The sequence below is a fragment of the Sorex fumeus genome, unplaced genomic scaffold (genome assembly GCF_029834395.1).
Source record: "Sorex fumeus unplaced genomic scaffold, SorFum_2.1 ptg000034l, whole genome shotgun sequence".
NCBI lineage: Eukaryota > Metazoa > Chordata > Mammalia > Eulipotyphla > Soricidae > Sorex > Sorex fumeus.
Genome location: NW_026606091.1, coordinates 29,627,036 through 29,652,244, shown reverse-complemented (window position 1 = coordinate 29,652,244; position 25,209 = coordinate 29,627,036). Strand labels below are relative to the sequence as shown.

Sequence of the window (25,209 nt, the reverse complement as noted above, 5' to 3'; positions counted from 1 at the left end):
GTGTAGAAAAATCAACGGAAAGTTAAAATTTTTATTTTGAAAAAGATCAAAGAGGCCAGGAAATAGTAGAGCAGGAAGGGCACTTGGGTTATCTGACTTCAATTTCTGGCGTCCCATAGAATCCCTTGAGCATGGCTGGGACTGATCCCTGCTGTGGTTCCAAAACCAAATAAGCAAAAAAACAAGGAAATGTAATATATCAAAAGCTAGAACAGGTGGTGAGGAGTCTGCTTGCATACTTCTATCCTGGGCTGATTCCTGGCACCTCGTATGGATCCTTGAGCACCATTAGGGGTGATCCCTGAGCACAGGACAGGAGACAGGGTCCCCAGTCAAGGGAGGTCTCATCTCTTAGGCCCCTGGAGCAAGACCATGGGGGCCTGTGCAGGGCACAGATTGCCCAGGCGCTGCCAGCCTTGGGCCTGGGAGTCAGTGCTTGACCTCCACATCCCTGGACCAAGAGTAGGATGCCCTGGCTGCCTGTCCTCACTCCCAGCCTTGCGCCCAAAGGTGGGACTGCAGGACAAACAGGTGAGTGTCCGCGGCAGCAACAGGACTAGGATCTCGGCCTCCCGCAGTAGGACGTGGCCTCTTACCAGTGTCGGTCTCTGAGAATGAGCAGGAGGAGGAGCAGGTGCTACTGCAGAGCCAGCTCCGGATCGGCTGCAAGGGGAGTGAATCAGGACAAGGTGGATATGGAGAAATGACAGAAGGTGCCGGGGGAGACCCACTGTGAGGGTAGGAGCCTGTCAGGGGTGGTGGGAGGAAGGACAGGCCAGGACGCCACCCACTATAATATATCAAAATCTAGAAGAGGCTAGAGGGGTTTTGGGGGTGCGGATTGGCCCTCACTGCACAGAGAGGGTCCTAGTAGCGGGAAGGCTGCTGGGTCGAGGTAGGGGTAGGCCCCATCTCTTAGGACTTTGGAGAAAGACCCCCAGGGGAATGTGCAGGGGACAGGTTACCTGATGTGCTGTTTTCCTTGGGCCTGTGTGTGAGTGTCTGGGCCCTGAATGTTGTGGTGGGATCTGGACAGCCTTCGGCCCTGTCTCATGACAGAGATGTGCATGCAAGACCAGAAGGTGCAGTGCCTGCAGCCTGGAATGCTTCTGCCGGTATCAAAAGCAGCACACAGCTGGAACCCCACACCTGGATGTCCCACTCACCTGGGCTCCAAGGTCGAGCAGGTTCTGAGGCACAAGCCGCTCATGGACCAGCTGCAGCAGGTGCTAACCAAGCAGCAGGCCCTGCTAGAGGCCACCTTCCGGGAGCTGAGGGAAACCCAGGTGAGGGGATGGGCAGGGGCTCAGGGACAGGAAGGCGCATCAGGCCCTAGACCTGCCTACTCACCTGGTGCCTTCATCTTTAGGGGATCCTCAGTCCTGAAATGAGGAGCAACTGAGCCCCAGGCCTTTCTGGAATTCCAAGGGTACCCTGAAGAGGGTGAGTGGTGCGGTGGGTCACCAGGAGGGAGAAGTTCCTGATGGGGATCTGGAGGTGGGGCTATATGGGAGGTGGAGCCAGGCGGGACCCCTGAGATGCCTCCACCTTCCTTGCTTGGCTGAGACCCTGGAGTGCCCCATAGTCAATCCAGTGTCGAAGAACACGGAGTTGGAGGTGAACATAGTGGAGGTTTGTGAGACCATGACCTCTATGGAACTCGAGGTGATGGTCATGAAGGACAGGCTGGTGGCGTGTGAGAAGACTAAGGATCTGGATGACTAAGGTCTGAGACTAAGGTCTGGTGTCCAGACCTGGGGAGCGGGATGATGGATTGTGTGAAGAACCCAGAGAGACCCTCCTTTTCCTGTCTGTGAGGAACAGGAGGCCGCAGACCTCAGATCCGGATCCTGTAATGACCTGCCCCCAAATAACCAGAATCCAGCTCTTCCGCTTGAGTTCAGCTGGCAAGCTTGTTCACCATTAATCCACTTTTTCTATCCTGATGATGTACCCTGTGTTCTTCAATTCCAACTAATCTAGCCCTGATCCAGTTCTTCCCACTCTCCTCCTTCCTCCCTCCTCCCCGCTCTTCCACTTTCCCTCAGCACTAGACCCTAGGGATCAAGGGGGCAGAAAGGTCCCCCAACACTAGATCGCAGGGATCAGTGGGACAAAAATGTCTCCTACCTCTAGGCACCAGGGATGTTGGGAGCAGAAATTTAAACTGGGCCACACTCAAACTTCAGTCATGATAGCTCCAAAAGCCAAACAAGGGCTTGAGGTGGGAGCTCTCCCTCCCCAGTACACAGTCCCGTTTCTCCATATGGCAGCCCTGAAGCTAATGGGGGCTGGAAACATCAGAGCAACCAGTTCTAGACACTCTTTGGGGGCTGGTTGGGCACTAATGAATTGAGGAGAAGAGAGAGGAAGGAGGCATGCTGGGTCACTCTCTGACAGTCACTGTCCTATTTCCAAGCTTGTTTCAATAAATGGATCCATCCCAGGCCGTGTGGGTATGTGTCTCGGGCGAGGTGTGTCCTGCCAGCAGTTGGCAGTTGCTTCTAGATTGTGGGTGGCCCTTGCCATGGGATTCACCATGTCTAGAGCCTGTCATCTGCATGCCCCTGAGTACAATGTCAATGACCCCAGGAGAGTACCTCTAAGATTTGGAGTGGTAACATTCAAAATACTGTGGTGGGAAGGTACGATGGTGGTGGAATTGGTGTTTGCATATTAAATGTAATAAATTATTGTAAACAACTTTATAAAAACAATATAAAAATTTGCAAAAAAGTCAGCAAAATATAAAGCATGAAAAGAGAACAGAAAAATCAAAGATACACCAATCTAATGCTCTTTTTTAAAAAACAGAAAAGGCAATGGCGTCTAAGCTACAAAGATAGCTCACAGAATGGGAAAAATTATTTACCCAATACCTAGCTGATGAAAGGCTAATATCCAAGTTATATAGCACATTGGTAGAACTTTACAAAAACATTATCTCCCAACCCCATCAAACAAATGCAGAGAGGAATAATGAACAGAAACTTACTCCAAGAAGAAATTCAAGGGCTGGAGCGATAGTACAGTGGTAGGTTGTTGCTTTGCACGTGGCTGATCTGGGTTTGATCCCCGCCATCCTACGGGCTACACCCGCCTCGGAACCCCAAGTGTTCTGTGAGAACCAGAAGGCAGTGTCCTTCCTAAAGACACCCCATGCACACCCCATCCTCCCTCTCACCTAGAGGTGGAAATCACACCCAGATCCAAGACAGACCTGAGCCAACAACCCGTCAAAGACAAAATTGTGTTGGCAGAAAATCAGACAGACTGTGATGCCCGTGAGGTAAGTAGGCTGCAGACACCCATCCAAGGGCACGAAGGGACCTGCCTGAAAGTGATGTGTTCCCCCCAAGAGTCAAAAATGGTTAAACAGAATTCTTACTCACCTGTAATTCCGTCTTTTACCTACCCTGTTAAAATCATATTCCTCTACCCCAACCTTGTCTTTCTTGCCTCTTCCTTCCCGCCCTTCCCCTCTTACCCCTTCCACCTTCCTGCCCCCTCCCTTCTCCCCTCCTCTGCCCCTTCCCATTGAGGAATGGGGCTATGGGGCTATGAGGCTATGGGGCTACACAAAGCAATTGCAGACGTGCCCCCATGGCAGGGATGCTGCATACTAGGAGTGGCAAGATGACCCAAACAGAACAACATTGAGACTCGTACTCTGCAAGTAAAGAAGTTACACAGTCTCCAAGGAAGCTCAGCTAGAGAAGAGGGCACCAAATCAAGGGTGCTGGGAGGATCCTCCCAGGGTGGGAGAAGCATGCTGAAAGTAGACTATAGACCAAACATGACTACCACTCAGTGCCTCTCTTGCAAACCACAGCACGCAAAGGGAGAAAGAGAACAAGGGGGAATCCCCTGCCACAGAGGTAGGGTGGGAAAGGAGGGGGAAGGGAGGTGGGAGGGATGCTGGGACCCGTGGTGGTGGAGGATGGGCGCTGGTGGAGGATGGGTACTTGATCATTGTCTGACTGAAACCCAAGCAAAAAATTTATAAGTCTACAACTGTACCTCATGGTGTTTCACTAATAAAAAAATAATAAAAAATTATTGAATAAAAAAATAGTTACACAGCCTCCAACACATCCATATGTGCAGGAACAAACTCAAAACCTAAAATAAAGAACCAGTAAAAAATCCAAAGAAATAAATTTCAATTTTTAATATGAAAATTAAGAGATCATGGGGTCTCACCATGTTTCGCGCTTGTCCCTATCCCTCCCCGAGCGCACCCCTCCCCCCCAAGCCTTTCCAGAGGGATTCAGGGCTTCTTTATTATGATCTTGACCCAGATGCCACTCAGGTTGGAAACTGTTCCGGAACTGTTCAGTAGTTCTGAGCAAGAGATGTAATCCACTGCTTCTTGCAAGTCAGAGGATGGGGTCCCATCCGATAGGCAGAAAGGCTAGTGAATTAATCTAGAGTTGCAAAAGTTAGATGTGGGTTTTCACATCATAATCCCAGGGACTGTGCCATCTGGGCAATTGGTAGACACTGGGGCCCTTTGTTAGTCATCAGTGTCACCCCTGAATGGGGACCTGGAGGTAGGTAGATTGTTTACCTCGGTGGCACAGCGAGAGATCAGAGCCCGCTGCCTCAGAGACAGGTATACTCAGACCTCTTCCAATGGCCCCATCCTGGGTCAGGCCACCTAGAACCTGGTGCCCTTTCTCAAGCACTAAGAGGATCAACCTCTGTGCCTCTGGAGCCCTACTGCTGATTTGAAAGGGTTTTTTTGGGTTATTTTTCTTTTTTTCACTTCTCTATGCTCATTCTTCCAGGAGGTCTGGTGCCCAGCCTCAACCAAGAGCTGGAGCAGTGCGTCTGAGGCTCTCTTTCAGTCCTCTTGGGCTTCTGACACTAAGACCTTATCATCTACAGATTGCAGGATGGTCCATTCAAGGGCTCCAACGAGGATTTTCTTAAGTCCAGAGCCAGGGTCTTCCTGAAGAAGGTGGCCGAGTTTTTGAATTCTTGGGCAATGGGTCCACAGTAACTGAGGTTTCCTCCTGTCTCTGGATCCTTTGGCCCAAAGGCAAACAGGGGTCTTCTTCCTGGAACAATTTACAAAGGGGGAAGCATATGTTTTGAGGTTCAGGCCGGTCAATCATTGGGCACTAGAGGAAAACAGACTCAAGAGAGTGGAAGGGCTGGGTACCACAAGGTGACCAGCAGGAGCGACCACACTGACTCGGCGCAGGTCATGACTTCTCAACTGAGGCCAATGGGTTGCTCCCAGTTGAGCTGCATCCCACCACTATTCCTGCCTCCCAGACCTGCTCAGTATTTTTCCCTATCCCTACCCACACCTCAGGAGTTACCTGACATTGAGGCTGTCTCTGGAGGCTCACTCCTAGCATGAGTTTACCAGCAGAGGGGTATGATACTGCCATTAGAGGGCGCCTGGAGAGGGTATTTTCCAAAGAGGGAATCCACAGTGTCAAGGTGGACATTTATTTGCTCTTCTAGCTCTGTCGGGAGATCGAACGCCAATAAGATACTAAAGTGGGGACCAGGGAGAGCCTTGTTTTCCATATGGAACCCCCAGCATCTGCTGAGACCATGGATTCTCAGGCCCAGCAAAAGCCGGGAAGGGCTGCACCTCCGATACCTTCATCGAACTCTGCTTCCTATGTTGCCCTGTCTTGAGGTCATGGGGCGACAGTTTCCACGAGGCTTTTCTTGGGAGTGTAGGTACCAACTCCTGCTCCCCAGGGTAGCCTGTCTGAAATTAGCCTGCGAGAAATGTGGGTAGAGGTGCACTCTCCTCTAAAGCAGGGCTCAGGAAATCCTAGTATCAGGACTTGAACAGGGCTGGGCCGCATCAAGGCAAGCACCTTCTCCCCTGCAATATCCCTGGGGCCCATTCTTGAAAATTCTGAAAGTGCTGGGGAGTGGAAGCCTCGGGTTCCACGGGGCTGTCTCCCTGGGCACGGTGCCGTACAGAAGGGGGAGTGAGGCATCTTTAAGGGAGCCCAACTCTACAGGAAGGAGATGTAGGTGGGAAGCAGCTGAAAAAAAAAATACCGCTTGGAGCAGGGCATTAGTCCAGCAGATAAAGTGATCGTATTGCACACTGCTGATGTTGGATCAATGGGCCCCCCTAGTTCCACTAGGTATGGTCCCTGAGCTAAGTCAGGAGTAAAGCCTGTGCATGTCTTGGTGTCGTGCTAACACCCAAAGAAAAGTGCTGCAAGCAGACAGGGCCGGCCTTTTCCCAGTGCCCTAAGGAAGGATTTCTCAAATTCTTAGAGGCCATAAGAGGGATTTCCCTGTTAGGTGGAAGGGGTGAGGGAGGGGAAGGGGGTGACAGCACTGGCTCTCCAGTTGTGACTCTGCCTGAGCAGTGACAGTCCACTTGGACAGTCCACAGTGGCCTGACTCAGGCCAGGACTTGGCTGCTGGTTTGACACAAAAGTGTCCTGAAAATGTGTGTCAGAGTCCTCAGGAGGAAGAAGCCCACATGGGGGTCAAGAGGTAGGACACCCGGGGGGGCAGAACCAGGCGGACCCTGCTCCCGAGCCCTCCACCTCCCTTGGTTGGCTGAGAGCCTGGGGCTGCCCCGCAGTCTATCCAGTTTCAGTCAATCTAAGGGCACTGAACTGGAGGCGAACATAGTGGAGATCATAAAGCCAGAGGAGCTGGAGGTGGTAACAGTCAAGAAGGACAAGCTGACGGTGTGGGGAAGACCGTGCATCTGGAGGCAGAAATGTCCCCGAACACTGGGCAATGGGGATGTGGGGGGGCAGAAATGTCCCCCAATAATAGACACTAGTGGTCTGGGAGGCAAAAAAAGGCCCCAAGCAGTAGGCACCAGTGACATGGGGTGCAGATGTTTCCCCTAACAATAGACAGCATGGTTCCGAGGACAGAAATGTTCACAATTACTCGGCACCAGGAATGAGCAGAGCTGAAATTTCCTCCAAAAAAAAAAAAACACTAGGGATGTTGGGGAAAATTGTTTTCCAAACTAGACACAAGAGCTCTGGGATAAGAAATATCCCACAACAGAGAACAGAGCTCAGATAGGAGACGTGTCCTCCAACACTACACAATAAGGAGTCCCAGGAGCAGAAATACTCACCCCCATAGAAACAGTTCAAAGAGTAGCAATAAGAAATGAACACCTCCCCACCCCCCACATTAGACTATACCCCAGGAGAGAGGAGTGGAGAATGCCTCTCACCCCTGCTTTCCCACCTAAATGTTCAGATATTTCCGGTTTGTGGGCTGTCCTTGCATGGTCCAGGGCATTTTCCACTTTTTGAGTTAAAAATCTGTCCAGAAGGCCAGAGAGAAGTCTCAGGAGACTCAGTACAGGCTTGGGATGCATGAGGTCAAGAACGTTCCCTGGCACCACAGGGTCTCCTGATCACAAAGGCTGGAGCAAATAGAGATCCCCACAAACCTCAAACCTCTCAGGTATGTACACAGGCCATGAGGGTCAATGAAGCAGTACTTGGAAGGATCTCAGTGCTTAGAGGAAACACTCATTCAGAGCATCCGATTTTCAAAACGGCACTTGGGTACAACCATCTACCCCTCCTTGACCCAGGGAAAACGAGGCCACACTCAAACCTTTGGTTCATGGGCTACAGACCAAGCAAACGTCTGAGCCGAGAGCTCCCCCTCCTCCAGTGCACTTTTTCTATTCTGGAAAAGGAAGTCCTGAAAAGGATGGAGGCTGGAACAGTCAGCAACTGATTTCTAGGCACTACCTGGGACAGTTTCGGGGATCATGAATTGGTGGCAGAGGAGAGAGAGGGGAGAGGGCTGAATCAGTCTCCCTGACAGCCACTGTCCTGTTTCCAAGATTGTTTCTACAAATGGATGCATCCCAGCCTGTGTGGGTGTGTGGCATCGGGTGGGGTGGGTCCTGCCAGGGAACGGCTCATGCTTCTTGATGAAGCATGAGCTGTCCTGTGGGGTCTCACCATGGATCAGAACCTGACATGACATGCCCATGCCATGGTGCCTGTTGCGTCTACACCTCCTCTGCAGTGCCCACCGGGAAGAGCCCCTACCTTGCCCCCAATGCTTCATGGGTGCCAGGCCCCTTAGTGGCCATATCATGCCTCAGGAAAAGGACCTGCAAACCTCCAGGTATTTCCCAAACCTCTCAAGGACTGGATGGACTTTCTCTGCCCAGAGCCTCACCCCAGTGTGGAACCCTTCACTGCCCACAGGCTCCCCAGACAGCACAAGCCCACAGTGACCCTGTGCCCCACCATCAGAGATAGATTTGATTCTCAGACCATTGAAAGTGAGAGAGGGAGATGTCAGAGCTACAGGAGGCAGCCGCAGACCACTGGGGCCTGAATGTGCTCAGGGCAGGGAGGACAGGGGCACTCTGGTGTGCCATAGTGGGCACGGGCGATATGGGGGAGTTGGGGTTCCTTTCAGGCTGCAGGACTCGTGAGGGCAGCGTGTCCAGGCTGAGTGGCCAGGTCTGGTGTCCAGCTCCCAGTAGGATGGACTGAGTGTCAGAGAAAGGGGCAGAGCTGGGATAGGGAGGTTCTGTGGGGTCATTAAGAGCCCTCCAGGACTCAGAAAGGGAAGTCTCTGTGCAACATGGGGAACTGGTCAGGGACTGACCTGGTCTGCGGGCTCAAAAGCCCCACAAAGTGGCTGCTGAGAGTCTGGGAAGAAGCAGAGACAAAACAGAGAGAACGTGGACACCGGATAAGGCAGGAGCAAGAACTCTGCGGGCCTGAGGAGAGGAGAGAGGAAGGGCAGGGAGGGCAGGGGCTCCAAGGAGAGAAAGGAGAGGGGCCTGGGGAGTGAGGGGCGGTGGGGACAGCCACCAGGACAGCCCCTCTGCCAGGCTCGCTGGGCTCCCACAGCAGCAGCCAGGCCAGACCTAGGGGTGCTCAGGGGCTAATCCTGGCAGCTGCACCCCAGCCTGGGCAGGGGGGGACATGGTCTCTGGGAATGAGAAAGTCGTAGACTGAGCTATGGGAGACCGAAAGGGTCAGTGCTCCTGGCCCACCGTGGGGCCACAGAGTTCCAAGCCACCATCGTTGGTAGGGGGCAGTGCCCGAGGGTCCGGGTGGGGGTGGGGAGGCCCATCAGGCCCACCAGGGCAGAGGCTGGTGCTGCCTTCATTGTGAGGTTACCCCTGGGAGCTCTAGATTTCTCGCTGGCCAATGGGGTTGCAACCCCGAGGGCACGCGCCCTTCCCTGCCTATAAAAAAAGCTCGTGGCCCCGCCCCTCGGGGCACCCTCTCTCAAGGATGCTTGAGGGAGAAGTGGGCCCAACACACCTTCTCCCTGTTGACCCTTGGAGCGGTCATCTAGGGGTCACGTCCGGATGTTTACCCTTCTACGGGCCATCTACTGGTCACCTCTAGGAGTCATCTCTAGGGGATCGTTGGAAATTGGCAGAGCGCAACGGACGGTAAGAAAAGGCCCTGCGTTGGCCCTCCACTGGTCAGTGTATGGCCCCGAGGCCACAGGATCAAGCCTGGGCCCATTTCCAGCAAGTCTTCCGACAGTTTTGTCCCCAGCAGCCTCTGTCCTCGTCAGGGTCTCCGGGACTCTGGGATGGGAGTCCCAAGAGAGCCCCTCCGGAAAGAACAGAATTTTAAAACATCAAGTGTATCTTATACAGGCAGAAGATTGCTTGGCAGAGCGTCATCCTTTAGGGGAGAGTGATTTGGGCTGGTGCACAGCACCAGGAGCTTGAAGCCTGTGATGTCTGAGGATTGCAAGGTGGGGAGGAGTGACTTCCAGTGTTGAGGGAGGGGCCCTGTGAATGGGGCACTGTGACAGGGGAGAAAGGCTGGGAGCAGGAGCAGGGCGAGTCTCCCCGTCCCTCCGCACCTGTGTCCTGCTCTGCAGGCAGCCAGAGGAGATGGGGTCAGCTCTCCACTCCCCGGAATGTTACGACCATGAAAATGCAGAGAGCTCTAGGGCCGGGACATAGAACGCTTGTTTCTAGTTGTCCCTCATGTCCCTGCCAGCACTGCCAGGAGGGCTCCAGTGGGTCCAAACCAGGAAATAATCTACTTAGCAAGGGGCCTGAAGCAGCAGATGGTGGTGAGAAATGAGCAGCCCCCGAGATGAGCAGGAGGAACCAAGAGTCGGGGCTCTGGACCATGAAGTTTGGGTGGGGTTGAAGGTTTGGGGTCCTTGACTGTCTGCTTCCTCTCAGGTTTACCGGCCTCTGGGTGCCCCTGAAACAGCCACATCGTTCACAACATTTCCAAGGACAGGTGGAGGCAGGAGGTTCCAGGAACAACGGGTGAACCCGGAGAATAACTGCGGATGCGAGTGGGGGCTGAGGGGACTGAGCTGGGGTGAGAGAAGCGGGCACAGTGCCGCCTGGAGTCTGAGGACTGTGGGGTGGCTGGCCGGGAGCACGGCCAGGCTCGAGTTGTGTCTCTGTAACAGTGGAAGGGGTCTGGGTAACCTTCCCCAGTCTTGGAGCTGAACGAGTCTCCTATCATCTCCAATTATCAGCTATCATTCCAACATGTCTTCACTGTGAGCCCACGAAAAGTTGCCGAACACGAAGAGTTTTGAGAGAGGGTGCAGGGGTTTGCTGGCCATCAGCTCCCCTCCACCCTGGGGTATTCTTGGGGCATAACAATTCAGTCTTCTGGGCTGTGACTTTCCTGGTCTGTGAAATGGGCTGGTGAGACCCCCTGTGAGGCCAAGAGCCTGCCTTGGGTGATGGGAGGAAGGACAGGTCAGAATGCCCTAACTGAGGGCTGTGGTGGCACTGACTGGCCCACACTACACAGAGGGGTCTGGAGTTGGCAGTTGCCAGGTAGGAGTCAGGGTCCTAGGCAGAGGGAGACCCAACTCCTAGGCTCTGGGACAAAGACCCCAAGGGGGCCTGTGGCTGAGGGTCTGAGTCCTGCATCTCCTGGATGGGAAGTAGTTGGCCCTCCTGCCTGTCCTCACAGACACAGTGCTACCTCCCACAGATGCCAGTGCACGACGAAAAGGTGCAGTGCCAGTGACTTCCCGGGGGAATTTTCTGCTGCTACCTGGAAATGCACATAGCTGCCGACAAGAGCACCTGGATGCCCGCTGTCACCTGGGCTCCAAGGAGGAGCAGCTGAACCAGCGGATGCTGCGGCAGAAGCAGCCCATAGACCAGCTGCTGCAGGTGCCACCAAGGCAGCAGGCCCTGCTGGAGGCCGCCATCAGGGAGCTGAGGGAGACCAGGTGAGAGAGGGGCCATGGGCTCTGGGGCAGGAAGGCCCTAGACCTGCCTCCTCAGCTAGTGCCTTCACCCCAGGTGCTCTTCTGTGGGACTCAGCAGCAGAAACAGCAGCTGCAGAACCTGGTAAAGTGAAAAGGAGTCCCGGAAAAGGGTGAGTGACAGGGAGAAGCCCCTGTGGGTCAGAGGGCGGGGCTACTGGGGAGGGGAGCCAGGCGGCCCCACCCCCAGCCCCCCACCTCCACTGCTTGGCTGAGACCCTTATGCTGCCCCACATCCCATCCACTCCAAAGGGATTGGCATGGAGACGAACATCACACAGGTGCTCCTGGACACAAAACGTGAGGAGCTGGAGGCCACGGAGAAGGAGGACGCGCAGGGGGCCAGGCAGGAGGAGTGCCAGAGTCCAGGAGCTGGAGGAGTCAGTCAAGTCCTAGGGGGCAGGGACCATGGCCTGTGTGAGATCCAGAGACGCTCCTGTTGCTGTCCTTAAGGAAGAGGAGTCCACCCACATCGGACCCAGGTCCTGTAATGACCCGCAGGAAATCCAGAAAATGCAGCTGGTCAGCAAGAGCTCCACTGGCAGCCTGACACCCCGCTGACACCTCGATTTTACTGCACCGACGCACCCTGCCGCTCTCACCCAATTGATCTAGCCCAGCCCCGTCCTCCCCACGCCACCGGAGTTCTGCTTTCTGCCTCTGCCCTTTGCTCTTCTCCCTCCACTAGAACCAGGGATATCCCTCCCTGCAAGAGCAGGGATCAGGGCAAAGGCAAAACTATTCTCCATCTGAAGAAACGGGAGATCAGGGGGACAGTAAAGTCTCCATCCACTAGACCCCGAGATGTGGGATAAGAAATGTCCCCACCCCAAGGCACCCCAGGGATCAGGGGGCACAGTTTCCCCCTCGACTAGACCCCAGGAAATGGGGGTGCCAGAGATGCCCCCCAACTAGACGCCAGGATTCGGGGGGGCAGTGATGCCTCCCCACCACTAGAAGCCAGGGATCGGGGGGGGCCAGAGATTACCCCCACTAGAGGGAAAGGATCAAGGGGGGGGCCAGAGATGCCCCCCCACTAGACGCCAGGGATCGGGGGGGCAGAGATTCCCCCCCCGCTAGAGGGCAAGGATAAAGGGGGGGCCAGAGATGCCCCCCGCACTAGACGCCAGGGATCGGGGGGGGGCCAGAGATTCCCCCCCCACTAGAGGGCTAGGGTCAAGGGGGGGCCAGAGATGCCCCCCCACTAGACGCCAGGGATCGGGGGGGCCAGAGATTCCCCCCCCCACTAGAGGGCAAGTTTCAAGGGGGGGGCCAGAGATGCCCCCCGCACTAGACGCCAGGGATCGGGGGGGGGGCCAGAGATTCCCCCCCACTAGAGGGCAAGTATCAAGGGGGGCAGAGATGCCCCCCACACTAGACGCCAGGGATCGGGGGGGCAGAGATTCCCCCCCACTAGAGGGCAAGGATCAAGGGGGGGCCAGAGATGCCCCCCCACCACTAGACACCAGGGATCGGGGGGGGCAGAGATTTCCCCCCCACTACAGGGCAAGGATCAAGGGGGGGCCAGAGATGCCCCCCCACTAGACGCCAGGGATCGGGGGGGGCAGAGATTCCCCCCCCAATAGAGGGCAAGGATCAAGGGGGGGCAGAGATGCCCCCCAACCACTAGACGCCAGGGATTGGGGGGGCCAGAGATTCCCCCCCCACTAGAGGGCAAGGATCAAGGGGGGGCCAGAGATGCCCCCCCACCACTAGACACCAGGGATTGGGGGGAGCCAGAGACTCCCCCCCCACTAGAGGGCAAGGATCAAGGGGGGGCCAGAGATGCCCCCCCACTATACGCCAGGGATCGGGGGGGCAGAGATTCCCCCCCCACTAGAGGGCAAGGATCAAGGGGGGGCCAGATATGCCCCCCCACTATACGCCAGGGATCGGGGGGGCAGAGATTCCCCCCCCACTAGAGGGCAAGGATCAAGGGGGGGCCAGAGATGCCCCCCCACTAGACGCCAGGTATCGGGGGGGCCAGAGATTCCCCCCACCACTAGAGGGCAAGGATCAAGGGGGGGGCCAGAGATGCCCCCCCACTAGACGCCAGGAATCGGGGGGGGCCAGAGTTCCCCCCCCACTAGAGGGCAAGGATCAAGGGGAGGCCAGAGATGCCCCCCCACTAGACGCCAGGGATCGGGGGGGCAGAGATTCCCCCCCACTAGAGGGCAAGGATCAAGGGGGGTCCATAGATGCCCCCCCACCACTAGACACCAGGGATCGGGGGGGCCAGAGATGCCCCCCCACCACTTGACGCCAGGGATGGGGGGGCCAGTGATGCCTCCCCACCACTAGACACCAGGGATCTGGGGGGCCAGAGATGCCCCACCCCATTAGACGCCAGGGATGGGGGGTCCAGTGATGCCTCCGCACCACTAGACACCAGGGATGGGGGGGTCAGAGATGCCCCCCCACCACTAGACGTCAGGGGTGGGGGGGCCAGTGATGCCTCCCCACCACTAGACGCCAGGGATCGGGGGGGCCATAGATGCCTCCCCACCACTAGATGCCAGGGATCGGGGGGGCCAGAGATGCCCCCCACCACTAGACGCCAGGATCGGGGGGTGTCGATGTGTCCCCCCACACTAGACCCCAGGTATTGGAGGGGCCGAGATGTCCCCCTCCACAAGATCCGAGGGATCAGGATGGCAGTTATATCCCGCCAGCACTAGCAAACAATGATTTGGAGGTCAGAAGTCACAACTCAGCTCTCCCCTCCCCATTGTGGGGTCCTGTTTCTGTGCATGACAACCCTGAAGCTTGGCCGCTGGTACCATACAGTCACCGGATTCTACACACTCTTTGGGGCTGTTTGGGGACTTTGTATTGCTGGCTGAGAAGAGGGAAGGAGGAAGGCGGGCTTTCTCCCTGACCGCCACTGTCTGATTTTCACGATTGTTGCAATAAATGGATCTATCCCAGGCCTGTGTGGGTGTGTGTGTCACTGGGCGGGGCAGGTCTGGCCAGTAGTTGACAATTGCTTCTAGATTGTGGGAAGCCTTGGCCATGTCACCATGCCAAGACGCTTCACCTGCCTGCCCCTGTGTGAAGCCTGTCAATGACCCCAGGAGAGTCCACCCCAAGGGTTGAAGGTCTCAATCACGGATGGGTCCCCAGGAGGGAGGGCAGGATGCAGCACCCAGAGCCCTGCCTTCCACTGCAGCACCTCCGTGGCCTCCCCTGCCCCTGGAGCCTGTTTCCCCATTCCCCTCTGCAGTGGCACCAGGGACAGACCCCACTTTGCCCCCTTGTGGCCACATCAGGTTTCTCAGGATGGCCCTCCCCTTGATCATCCATTTGCTCCAGCAGGCCCAGTAATGTCTCCATTGGAGACTGTTGTTAGTGTGTTTGGCATATCGAATACGTCATGGGGAGCTTGCCAGGCTCTGCCGTGCGGGCGAGATACTCTCGGTAGCTTGCCGGGCTCTCAGAGAGGGGCGGAGGAATCGAACTCGGGTCGGCCATGTTGGCTGCGTGCAAGGCAAAAGACTTGAAATTGCTCCTGCAGCAGGTGGGTCCAAGATGCTGTCCCCTCAGCCAGGCTCCCCCTGGATGGCACCCACCCCAGCAGAAAGACAGTGTGTTATCAGTGGAGCAGGATGGGGCCGTGGATGGAACATGTTTCTAGTGTCCCCGAGTCTGTACGGAGCTGATCCCTGATAATAGCGCCCCACTTCTTTGTGGACCATCATGTTCCGTAATACAAGTCCCACTGCCACCATCACAGCACGGTCAGACCCCATGTAATAGAGAACCAGGCCCTGACTCCTCTTTGTTCCTGCACGCCTGGACCTGGTGGGACAGCCTTGGCTGAGTGACAAGCTACTGGTGACAAGACGTGCGTCCAGGTCCATGTGTCAGATCAGATGGCAAAGCCTCAAAAGGAAGAGCCATCCTGTTCCAGTCATTTGCAGGAATTTGGTCAGCCATGCCCCTTCCTGCCACTGCTACTGGGAGTCACACTCCTGGTAAGGCTGGCCAGGGCAGGCACAGGCAGGTCCTGGTTTACCCCTCGGTGCCCAGTTCATAGCCCTGCCCCTCTACCTGCACCATGGACCTGGGGCCGCCCATTCACTCTCACGGTTCTGCACACCTCACACATGTCCTGCACACCCTCTCGCAGCCTCTACTGGGGCTCTGGGCTTAGCTCCCCGTGTCCGGCCTCTGGGTCCCTGGGCTCTGGAAACACCAAGTCCAGGTTTGCCTTGAGGTTTGGGGAGCTGGGAGAGTGTGGGGATCAGCAGCTTGACCCCTCTCACCCCTTGCCGGTGGGGAGAGCTGTTCTCCCATTGAACGACTCTCTTGGGAGTTTTTCCTCTTAGGATCTTACAGAGTCTCACCCAGACACAGGTGGCACCCAAGAGTTTGCCGGAAGCATCCCAGTGTATTCCACGTGTGCAGGCTCTATCCAGCTACCCTCAAACAGGCTTTAGCAGGTCACAGCATAATTATGTAGGTTGTTTACAGGCTACCTCGATTCTGTGGTAACAACTTTCATCTAACATACAGTGGTGCCTAGTGCTCTCAGGTGCTCCCATAGCGGTGACTCCAGTTTCTAAGCTCCAGAGTTCGAGCGTTCCCGTGAGACTCTTCCATCCCTCCCTGCTCGGGCAAACTGCTATCCCTTACTCTCTTGCTCGGTGAGAGATTTGGGAAGCCCATCCAGGCCAGACAGAGGGACGGAGACAGATAAAGCTAAGGAAATAGAAGTAGCTTACTGGGGGCCCTCCTGGGCAGACCTCAGGTGAGGCAGTGGTACACCCGTGCCCTGGGTTAGACCAAAGGGGCTTTTAAGTTGTCTTGGTCTGGTCCTAGTCATCTGTTCGTGAGTCAATGGTGAGGAACCTGGAATGCAGCCTGGTGGCTTCCTGTCATCAGGTGGGCGATAAGTCTTTCTTCCTCACCTGGGACAAGGTGATCTCTGACTCCAGGAATGTGGCTGTCCACTCAGCCGGTTGCCATTTGGTTTTGGTCACCATTTTGTCAGAGCAAACCTCACATTTGTTTCTTGTCAAATTTAGTCATTCCCGCCACTGGCCAAGCAATTGAAAGCGGAGATAGACAAATGGGACTATCTTAAACTAAGAAACTTCTGCACCTCAAAAGAAACAGTGACCAAAATACAAAGACAGCCTACAGAATGGGAAAGGATATTTGCCAAATACGCATCCGATAAGGGGTTGATTTATCAAGGATATACAAAGTACTGGTTGAACTCCACAAGAAGAAAACATCCAACCCCATTAAAAAAAATGGGCAGATTAAATGAATAGAAACTTTCACAAAGAAGAAATCCAAATGGCTAAACGGCACATGAGAAAATACTCCACATCATTAATCATCAGGGAGATGCAGATCAAAACCACAATGAGATATCATTTCACACCACAAAGCCTGGCCCATATCCACAAGAATAAAAGCAACCGGTGCTGGCACGGATGTGGCGAGAAAGGGACCCTCCTTCACTGCTGTTGGGAATGCCGACTGGTTCAGCCCTTTTGGAAAACAGTATGGACGATTCTCAAAAAATTAGAAATTGAGTTTCCATTTGACCCAGCAATACCACTCCTGGGAATATATCCCAGAGAGGCAATAAAGTATAGTCGAAATGACATCTGCACTTGTTTGTTCACTGCAGCACTCTACAATAGCCAGAAACTGGAAGAAACCTGAGTGCCCAGGAACAGATGACTGGTTAAAGAAACTTTGGTACATCTACACAATGGAGTACTATGTAGCTGTTAGAAAAGATGAAGTCATGAAATTTACATACAAGTGGTACTACATGAAAAGTATCACGCTAAGTGAAATGAGTCAGAAAGAGAGGGATAGACATAGAAAGATTGCATTCATCTGGGGAACATAAAGCAACAAAATAGTAGACTAACACCCAAGTCAATGAACGTTAAGCAGAGCGGCATCTTGAACTCCCGAGAAACCTCAATGAGTTTGGTTATCGTGTGGATATGGTCGATGGTGCTGAATCCTTTGCGGAACCCTGCTTGCTCACATGGTTGTCCTTCATCTAGTGTTCTGCCAATCCTATTCAGGATGACTCGAGTGAACAACTTGTAGATGACAGACAATAGGCAGATCGGGCGATAGTTGCCAATGTCATGGATGTCTCCCTTCTTGAACAGTAGTATGGTCCTGCTGGTTTTCCATTGAGATGGAACCTTGCATTCAGACAGGTAGCGAGTGAAGAGCCGAGCCAGTGTATTGATGAGTACTGACGGCAGGTTCTTCAGGTGTTCAGGTCTGACCTTGTCTGGGTCGGGTGCTGTTTGCTTCTTTACTGACGAAATGGCGTGTCGGATTTCGGAAGGGAGAACGTTGGGAACGACATACCCATCCTGTGGAATTTGGTATGTCGGCAAGTGGACATGGCTATCGAAGAGATTTGAGTAGAAGTCATGGATAATCTTCTCCATTGCCGTTCTGGAGGATGTGATGGATCGATCAGGACGTCGGAGGGCAGTCATCTTGGTCTTATAGTTGGCGAAGGACAGGCGGGCGTTACGAATACTTTTCCCGGCTTCTGCCGCATTGATTTAAAGAAGGCCTTTGATTCTGTTGAGACGGAAGCGGTCATTGAAGCCCTAGCCAATCAGGGCATTCAAGCCCAATACATCAGGATCCTCTGTGAGCTGTATTGCGGATTCACTACCAGGATCTCACCATTCTTACAAAGAAGTGATCGTTGATGTCAAGAGAGGGGTGCGGCAGGGTGATACCATTTCACCAAAACTCTTCAGTGCCACCCTCGAGAACATCATGCGACGACTGGAATGGGAAGGAATGGGAGTGAAGATAGATGGTCGGCAACTACACCACCTCCGCTTTGCTGATGACATTGTTTTAATAACACCAAACATCAGCCAAGCGGCACAAATGCTGGACGACTTTGACCGTGAGTGTGGAAAGGTAGGACTACAGCTGAATCTTACGAAGACAATGTTTATGAGAAACAGCCTTGTTCCTGACACCCCATTCGCTCTCAATGGAACGACCATCTCCGAATGCAACAGCTATGTGTACCTAGGTCGAGAGGTCAACATGACAAATGACCTGGCACCCGAGCTGCGCAGGAGGAAGAGAGCGGCTTGGAACGCCTTCAAGAACGTCGAAGAAATAGCTAAGAGGACGAAGAACCTCCGGCTCCGGGCACATCTCTTTGATTCCACTGTTCTTCCTGCATTAACATATGCCTCAGAGACCTGGGCCCTACGCAAACAAGATGAGAACGCCATTCAGGTCTCCCAAAGAAGAATAGAAAGAGCTATGCTTGGAATATCACGTTTCACTCAAATGAGAGAACGAATCCGGAGTTCTGACATCCGTCGACGATCAAGGATCAGGGACGCTGTCTCATTTGCCAAGGTGTCGAAAATCAGATGGGCTGGTCACGTAATGAGATTTAAAGACGACCGTTGGACTAGAGCTGTTACTGATTGGATTCCACGGGATGTCAAGAGACCGCGTGGCCCCCCACCTACCAGATGGTCAGACTTCTTTGTAAAGGTCATGAACGATCGGTTTGAGGCCCTCCATGTTCCCGGAGCGAAGAGATGCCATTGGGCTACACTAGCACGCGACAGGGACAAATGGAGACGTTACTGGCGCCCGCTCGAGCAAATCGACGACTAACGGGAAGTTAAGTGATTAAGTGATTAACATCCAAGATTGGCCAAGATTAGTACCAGGAATTTTACTCCATGGCTTGGAGGCCAGCCACACATGCTAGGGGCAAAGGGAGCTCAGATAGAGAAGGGAACACCAAATAAAGGGTGTTGGGAGGATCCTCCCAGGATGAGAGAAGCAGGCTAAAAGTAGATAGACCGAACATGATTGTCACCCATTGCCTTTTTTGCAAACCACAACACCCAATAAGAGAGAGAGAACCAAAGGGAATGCCCTGCCACAGAGGCAGGGTGGGATGTGGGGGATGAGGGGTAGGGGGAATACTGGGATCCGTGTTGGTGGGAAATGGGAACTGGTGGAGGGATGGGTATTTGATCATTGTATAATTGAAACCCAAACACAAAAGTTTGTAAGTTTACAACTGTACCTCAGGATGCCTCTCTAATAAAAATTAAAAAAAAATTAAAAATATAAATTACACACACACACACACACACACACACACACACACACAAAACAGTGATGAGGGGTACAGGCAGTTACTGGCTGTTAGAAGTTAGGGGGAGTGGTCAGCTCTTTTAGCCCAGATTCTGTTTTGAACACGTGCTCCCTTCATATCTTACTGAGTAAGTTTCTTTCAAGAAAACTATCTTGCAGGATTAAAGAGGTAGTCCAGAGGGTAGGGCATTTGCCCTGTGGACCAGCCAATCCAGATGTGACCCAGGGCACCCCATATGATCCCGAAACCCCACCAGGAGTCGTCCCTGAGTACAGAGCCAGGAGTGAGGCCTGAGCAACACTGGGTATGTCCCTCCAAAAATCTCCAAGTATGCGAAAAAGAGGAGGGGGAAGATGGGAGGGACGGTTCTTATTGCAGTGGGACTCGCTGGAGAATTTGGGAATTTCACACGCACCATTGTAAACTGGTATTCCTTTCGGGATGCAATGTAGAAAAATCAACGGTAAGTTAAAATTTTAATTTTGAAAAAGATACAAGAGGTCGGCAGATAGTAGAGCGGGAAGGGCACTTGGGCTCTCTGACTTCAATCTCTGGCATCCCATAGAGTCCCTTGAGCATGGCTGGGACTGATCCCTGCTGTGGTTCCAAAACCAAATAAGCAAACAAACAAGGAAATGTAATATATCAAAAGCTAGAACAGGTGGTGAGGTGTCTGCTTTGCATATTTCTATCCTGGGTTGATTCCTGGCACCTCCTATGGATCCTTGAGCAATATTAGGGGTGATCCCTGAACACAGGACAGGAGACAGGGTCCCCAGTCAAGGGAGATCTCATCTTTTAGGCCCCTGGAGCAATACCATGGGGGCCTGCACAGGGGACAGATTGCCCAAGTGCTATCAGCCTTGGGCCTGGCAGTCGGTACTTGACCTCCACATCCCTGGACCCAGAGCAGGATGCCCTGGCTGCCTGTCCTCACTCCCAGCCTTGCGCCCACAGGTGGGACTGCAAGACAAACAGGTGAGTGTCTGCGGCAGCAACAGGACTGGGATCTCGGCCTCCCGCAGTAGGACGTGGCCTCTGACCAGTGTCGGTCTCTGAGAATGAGCAGGAGGAGGAGCAGGTGCTACTGCAGAGCCAACTCCAGATCAGCTGCAAGGGGAGTGAATCAGGACAAGGTGGATATGGAGAAATGACAGAAGGTGCCGGGGGAGACCCACTGTGAGGGTAGGAGCCCGCCTGGGGTGGTGGGAGGAAGGACCGGCCAGGACGCCACTCACTATAATGTATCAAAATCTAGAAGAGGCTAGAGGGGTTGTGGGGGTGCGGACTGGCCCTCACTGCACAGAGAGGGTCCTAGTAGCGGGGAGGCTGCTGGGTTGAGGTAGGGATAGGCCCCATTTCTAAGGCCTTGGGAGAAAGGCCCCCAGGGGAATGTGCAGGGCACAGGTTACCCGATGTGCTGTTTTCCTTGGGCCTGTGTGTGAGTGTCTGGGCCCTGAATGTTGTGGCTGGGATTTGGACAGCCTTCGACCTTTTTCATGACATAGATGTGCATGCAAGACCAGAAGGTGCAGTGCCTGCAGCTTGGAATGCTTCTGCTGGTACCAAAAGCAGCACACAGCGGCAACCCCACACCTTGATGTCCCACTCACCTGGGCTCCAAGGTTGAGCAGGTGCTGAGGCACAAGCAGATCATGGACCAGCTGCAGCAGGTGCTAACAAGGCAGCAGGCCCTGATGGAGGACACCTTCAGGGAGCTGAGGGAAACCCAGGTGAGGGGGTGGGCAGGGGCTCAGGGACAGGAAGGCACATCCGGTCCTAGACCTGCCTACTCACCAGGTGCCTTCATCTTTAGGGGATCCTCAGTCCTGAAATCAGGAGCAACTGAGCCCCAGGCCTTGCTGGAATCCCAAGGGTACCCTGAAGAGGGTGAGTGGTGGGGTCAGTCTCCAGGAGGGAGAAGTGCCTGTTGGGGATCTGGAGGTGGGGCTATATGGGAGGTGGAGCCAGGCGGGACCCCTGAGATGCATCCAACTTCCTTGCTTGGCTGAGACCCTGGAGTGCCCCACATTCAATCCAGTGTCGAAGAACACGGAGTTGGAGGTGAACATAGTGGAGGTTTGTGAGACCATGACCTCTATGGAACTCGAGGTGATGGTCATGAAGGACAGGCTGGTGGCGTGTGAGAAGACTAAGCATCTGAGACTAAGGTCTGGCGTCCAGACCCGGGGAGCGGGATCATGGATTGTGTAAAGAACCCAGAGAGGCCCTCCTGTTCCTGTCTGTGAGGAACAGGAGGCCGCAGACCTCAGATCAGGATACTGTAATGACCTGCCCCCAAATAACCAGAATCTATTTCGTCCACTCGAGTTCTGCTGGACAACTTGTTCACCATTAATCCACTTTTTCTACCCTGATGATGTACCCTGTGTTCTTCAATTCCAACTAATCTAGCCCTTATCCAGTTCTTCCCACTCTCCTCCTTCCTCCCTCCTCCACACTCTTCCACTTTCCCTCAGCACTAGACCCTAGGGATCAAGGGGGCAGAAAGGTCCCCCAACACTAGACCGCAGGGATCAGTGGGACAAAAATGTCTCCTACCTCTAGGCACCAGGGATGTTGGGAGCAGAAATTTAAACTGGGCCACACTCCAACCTCAGTCATGATAGCTTCAAAAGCCAAACAAGGGCTGAGGTCGAGCTCTCCCTCCCCAGTACACAGCCCTGTTTCTGCATATGGCAGCCCTGAAGCTAACGAGAGCTGGAAACATCGAGCAACCAGTTCTAGACACTCTTTGGGGGCTGTTTGGGCACTAATGAATTGAGGAGAGGAGAGAGGAAGGAGGCATGCTGGATCACTCTCTGACAGTCACTGTCCTATTTCCAAGCCTGTTTCAATAAATGGATCCATCCCAGGCCGTGTGGGTATGTGTATTGGGCGAGGTGGGTCCTGCCGGCAGTTGGCAGTTGCTTCTAGATTGTGGGTGGCCCTTGACATGAGATTCACCATGTCTAGAGCCTGTCACCTGCATGCCCCTGAAAAGGGTCAAAGAGAATTCTTACTCACCTGTAATTCCGTCTTTTACCTACCCTGTCAAAATCATATTCATCTACCCCAATCTTGTCTTTCTTCCCTCTTCCTTCCCGCCCTTCTCCTCTCCCCCTCCTCCTTCCTGCACCCTCCCTTCTCCCCTCCTCTGCCCCTTCCCATTGAGGAATGGGGCTATGGGACTATGAGGCTCTACGGCTACACAAAGCAATTGCAGACGTGCCCCCATGGCAGGAATACTGCGTACTAGGAGTGGCGAGATGACCCAAACAGAACAACATTGAGACTCGTACTCTGCATGTAAAAAAGTTACACAGCCTCCAAGTAGGCTCAGATAGAGCAGAGAGCACCAAATAAAGGGTGTTGGGAGGATCCTCCCAGGGTGGGACAAGCATGCTGAAAGTAGACTATAGACCAAGCATGATTGCCACTCAGTGCCTCTCTTGCAAACCACAGCACCCAAAAGGAGAAAGAGAACAAGGGGGAATGCCCTTCCACAGAGGCAGGGTGGGGAGGGGGGATGGGGGGGGTGGGAGGGTTGCTGGGACCCGTGGTGGTGGAGGATGGGCGCTGGTGGAGGGATGGTTACTTGATCATTGTGTGACTGAATACCAAGCAGAAAAATTTGTAAGTCTATAACTGTACCTCATGGTGTTTCACTAATAAAAAAATTTTTAAAAATACTTGGATAAAAAAAGTTACACCGCCGCCAACACATCCATATATGCAGAAACAAACTCAAAACATGAAATAAAAACCCAATCAAAAAATAAATCCAAAGAAATAAATTTCAATTTTTAATATGAAATATAGAGATCGTGGGGTCTCACCATGTTTCGTGCTTGTCCCTATCCCTCCCCGAGCGCGCCCCTCTTAGCCTTTCCAGAGGGTTCAGGGCTTCTTTCTTATGGTCTTTATCCGGATGCCACTCAGCTTGGAAACTGCTCCTGAACTGTTCAGTGGTTCTGAGCAAGAGATTTAATCCACTGCTCCTTGCAAGTCAGAGGATGTGGTCCCATCCGATAGGCAGAAAGGCTGGGGTCGCGAACGTTAGAGTGGGTTTTCACACCAAAATCTAGAGTCGCAAAAGTTAGACGTGGATTTTCACATAATCCCAGGGACTGTGCCATCTGGGCAATTGGTAGCCACTGGGGCCCTTTGTTAGTCATCAGTGTCACTCCTGAATGGGGACCTGGAGGTAGATAGTTTGTTTACCTCTGTGGCACAGGGAGAGATCAGAGCCCCCTGCCTCAGAGACAGGTATGCCCAGACCTCTGCCAATGGCCCTACTCTGGGTCAGGGCACCTAGAACCTGGTGCCCTTTCTCAGGCACTAAGAGGATCAACCTCTTTGCCTCTGGGCCCTACTGCTGATTAGAAAGGGTTTTTTGGGGTTATTTTTCTTTTTTTCACTTCTAAATGCTCATTCTTCCAGGAGGTGTGGTGCCAAGCCTCAACCAAGAGCTGGAGCAGAGCCTCTGAGGCTCTCTTTCAGTCCTCTTGGCTTCTGACACTAGGACTGAATCATCTACAGACTGCAGGATGGTGCATTCTAGGGCTCCAACAAGGATTTCCTTAAGTCCAGAGCCAGGGTCTTCCTGAAGAAGGTGGCCGAGTTTTTGAATCCTTGGGCAACGGGTCCACACTAACTGAGGATTCCTCCTGTCTCTGGATCCTTTGGCCCAAAGGCAAACGGGGGTCTGCTTCCTGGAACAATTTGCAAAGGGAGAAACACATCTTTTGAGGTTCAAGCCTGTCAATCATTGGGCACTAGAGGAAAACAGACTCAAGAAAGTGGAAGGGCTGGGTACCACAAGGTGACCAGCAGGACCGACCACACTGACTCGGCGCAGGTCATGACTTCTCAACTGAGGCCAATGGGTTGCTCCCAGTTGAGCTGCATCCCACCACTATTCCTGCCTCCCACACCTGCGCAGTATCTTTCCCTATCCCTAGCCACACCTCACGGTCTACCTGACATTGTCACTGTCTCTGGAGGCTCACTCCTAGCATGAGTTTACCAGCAGAGGGGCATGATACTGCCATTAGAGGGCGCCTGGAGAGGGTATTTTCCAAAGTGGGAATCCACAGTGTCAAGGTGGACATTTATTTGCTCTTCTAGCTCTGTCGGAAGCTCTAACACCAATAAGATACTAAAGTGGGGAACAGGGAGAACCTTGTTTTCCATATGGAACCCCCAGCATCTGCTGAGACCATGGATTCTCAGGCCCAGCAAAAGCAGGGAAGGGCTGCACATCCGATACCTTCATCGAGCTCTGCTTCCTATGTTGCCCTGTCTTGGAGGTCATGGGGCGACCGTTTCCACGAGGCTTTTCTTGGGAGTGTAGGTACCAAGTTACCCTGCCTTCCCTGCCTGCCTGGGGACTCCCTGTGACTCTGTCAGACTGTCCAAGTGGTCCTGATGTCAGTAGACATTTCTGGAAGCTACCCAACTTTGAATGTCTGCCACTCCCATTCACAGAGGGTCACAGCTTGTCTGCTGTCATATAGGCACTTTGTTCTCTCCTGCAGTTTGGCATGGCCCTCTGGGCCAATGATCTGGGGCCTGCCTTCTGCCCCTCCCCATCCTCCACCCCTGACTCCTGCTCCTGCTCCGGCTCCCCTCTTTCTCCCTGCCCCTTGTCTGCCCTGCCAGTTCTCGCCTCCTCTAGACCAAGGGCACACTGGAGGTGCTGGGGTATGGCCTTAAACTCTCCACTGGGGTAGGGCTGTCTCCACTGGAGGTGCTGGGGCCTGGCCTTAACAACTCTATTGGGGTAGTGCTGTCTCCACTGGACGAGTGGCAGTGCCACCCAGCCTCCATGCTCTCTGCCA

At 53.8% G+C, this 25,209-nt stretch overlaps 1 protein-coding gene across 1 annotated transcript in view; it reads left to right on the top strand.

The window, feature by feature from the left end:
• LOC130026620 (polypeptide N-acetylgalactosaminyltransferase 12-like) overlaps positions 1 to 24,384 on the top strand; it is a 124,649-nt gene extending 100,265 nt beyond the window's left edge. The window contains exons 12-13 of the mRNA XM_056117456.1: positions 1,179 to 1,286; positions 24,331 to 24,384. Of these exons, the coding sequence (XP_055973431.1) occupies positions 1,179 to 1,286; positions 24,331 to 24,384 (162 nt within the window). The remainder of the gene's footprint in view (positions 1 to 1,178; positions 1,287 to 24,330) is intronic.
• Positions 24,385 to 25,209: the final 825 nt, after the last annotated feature.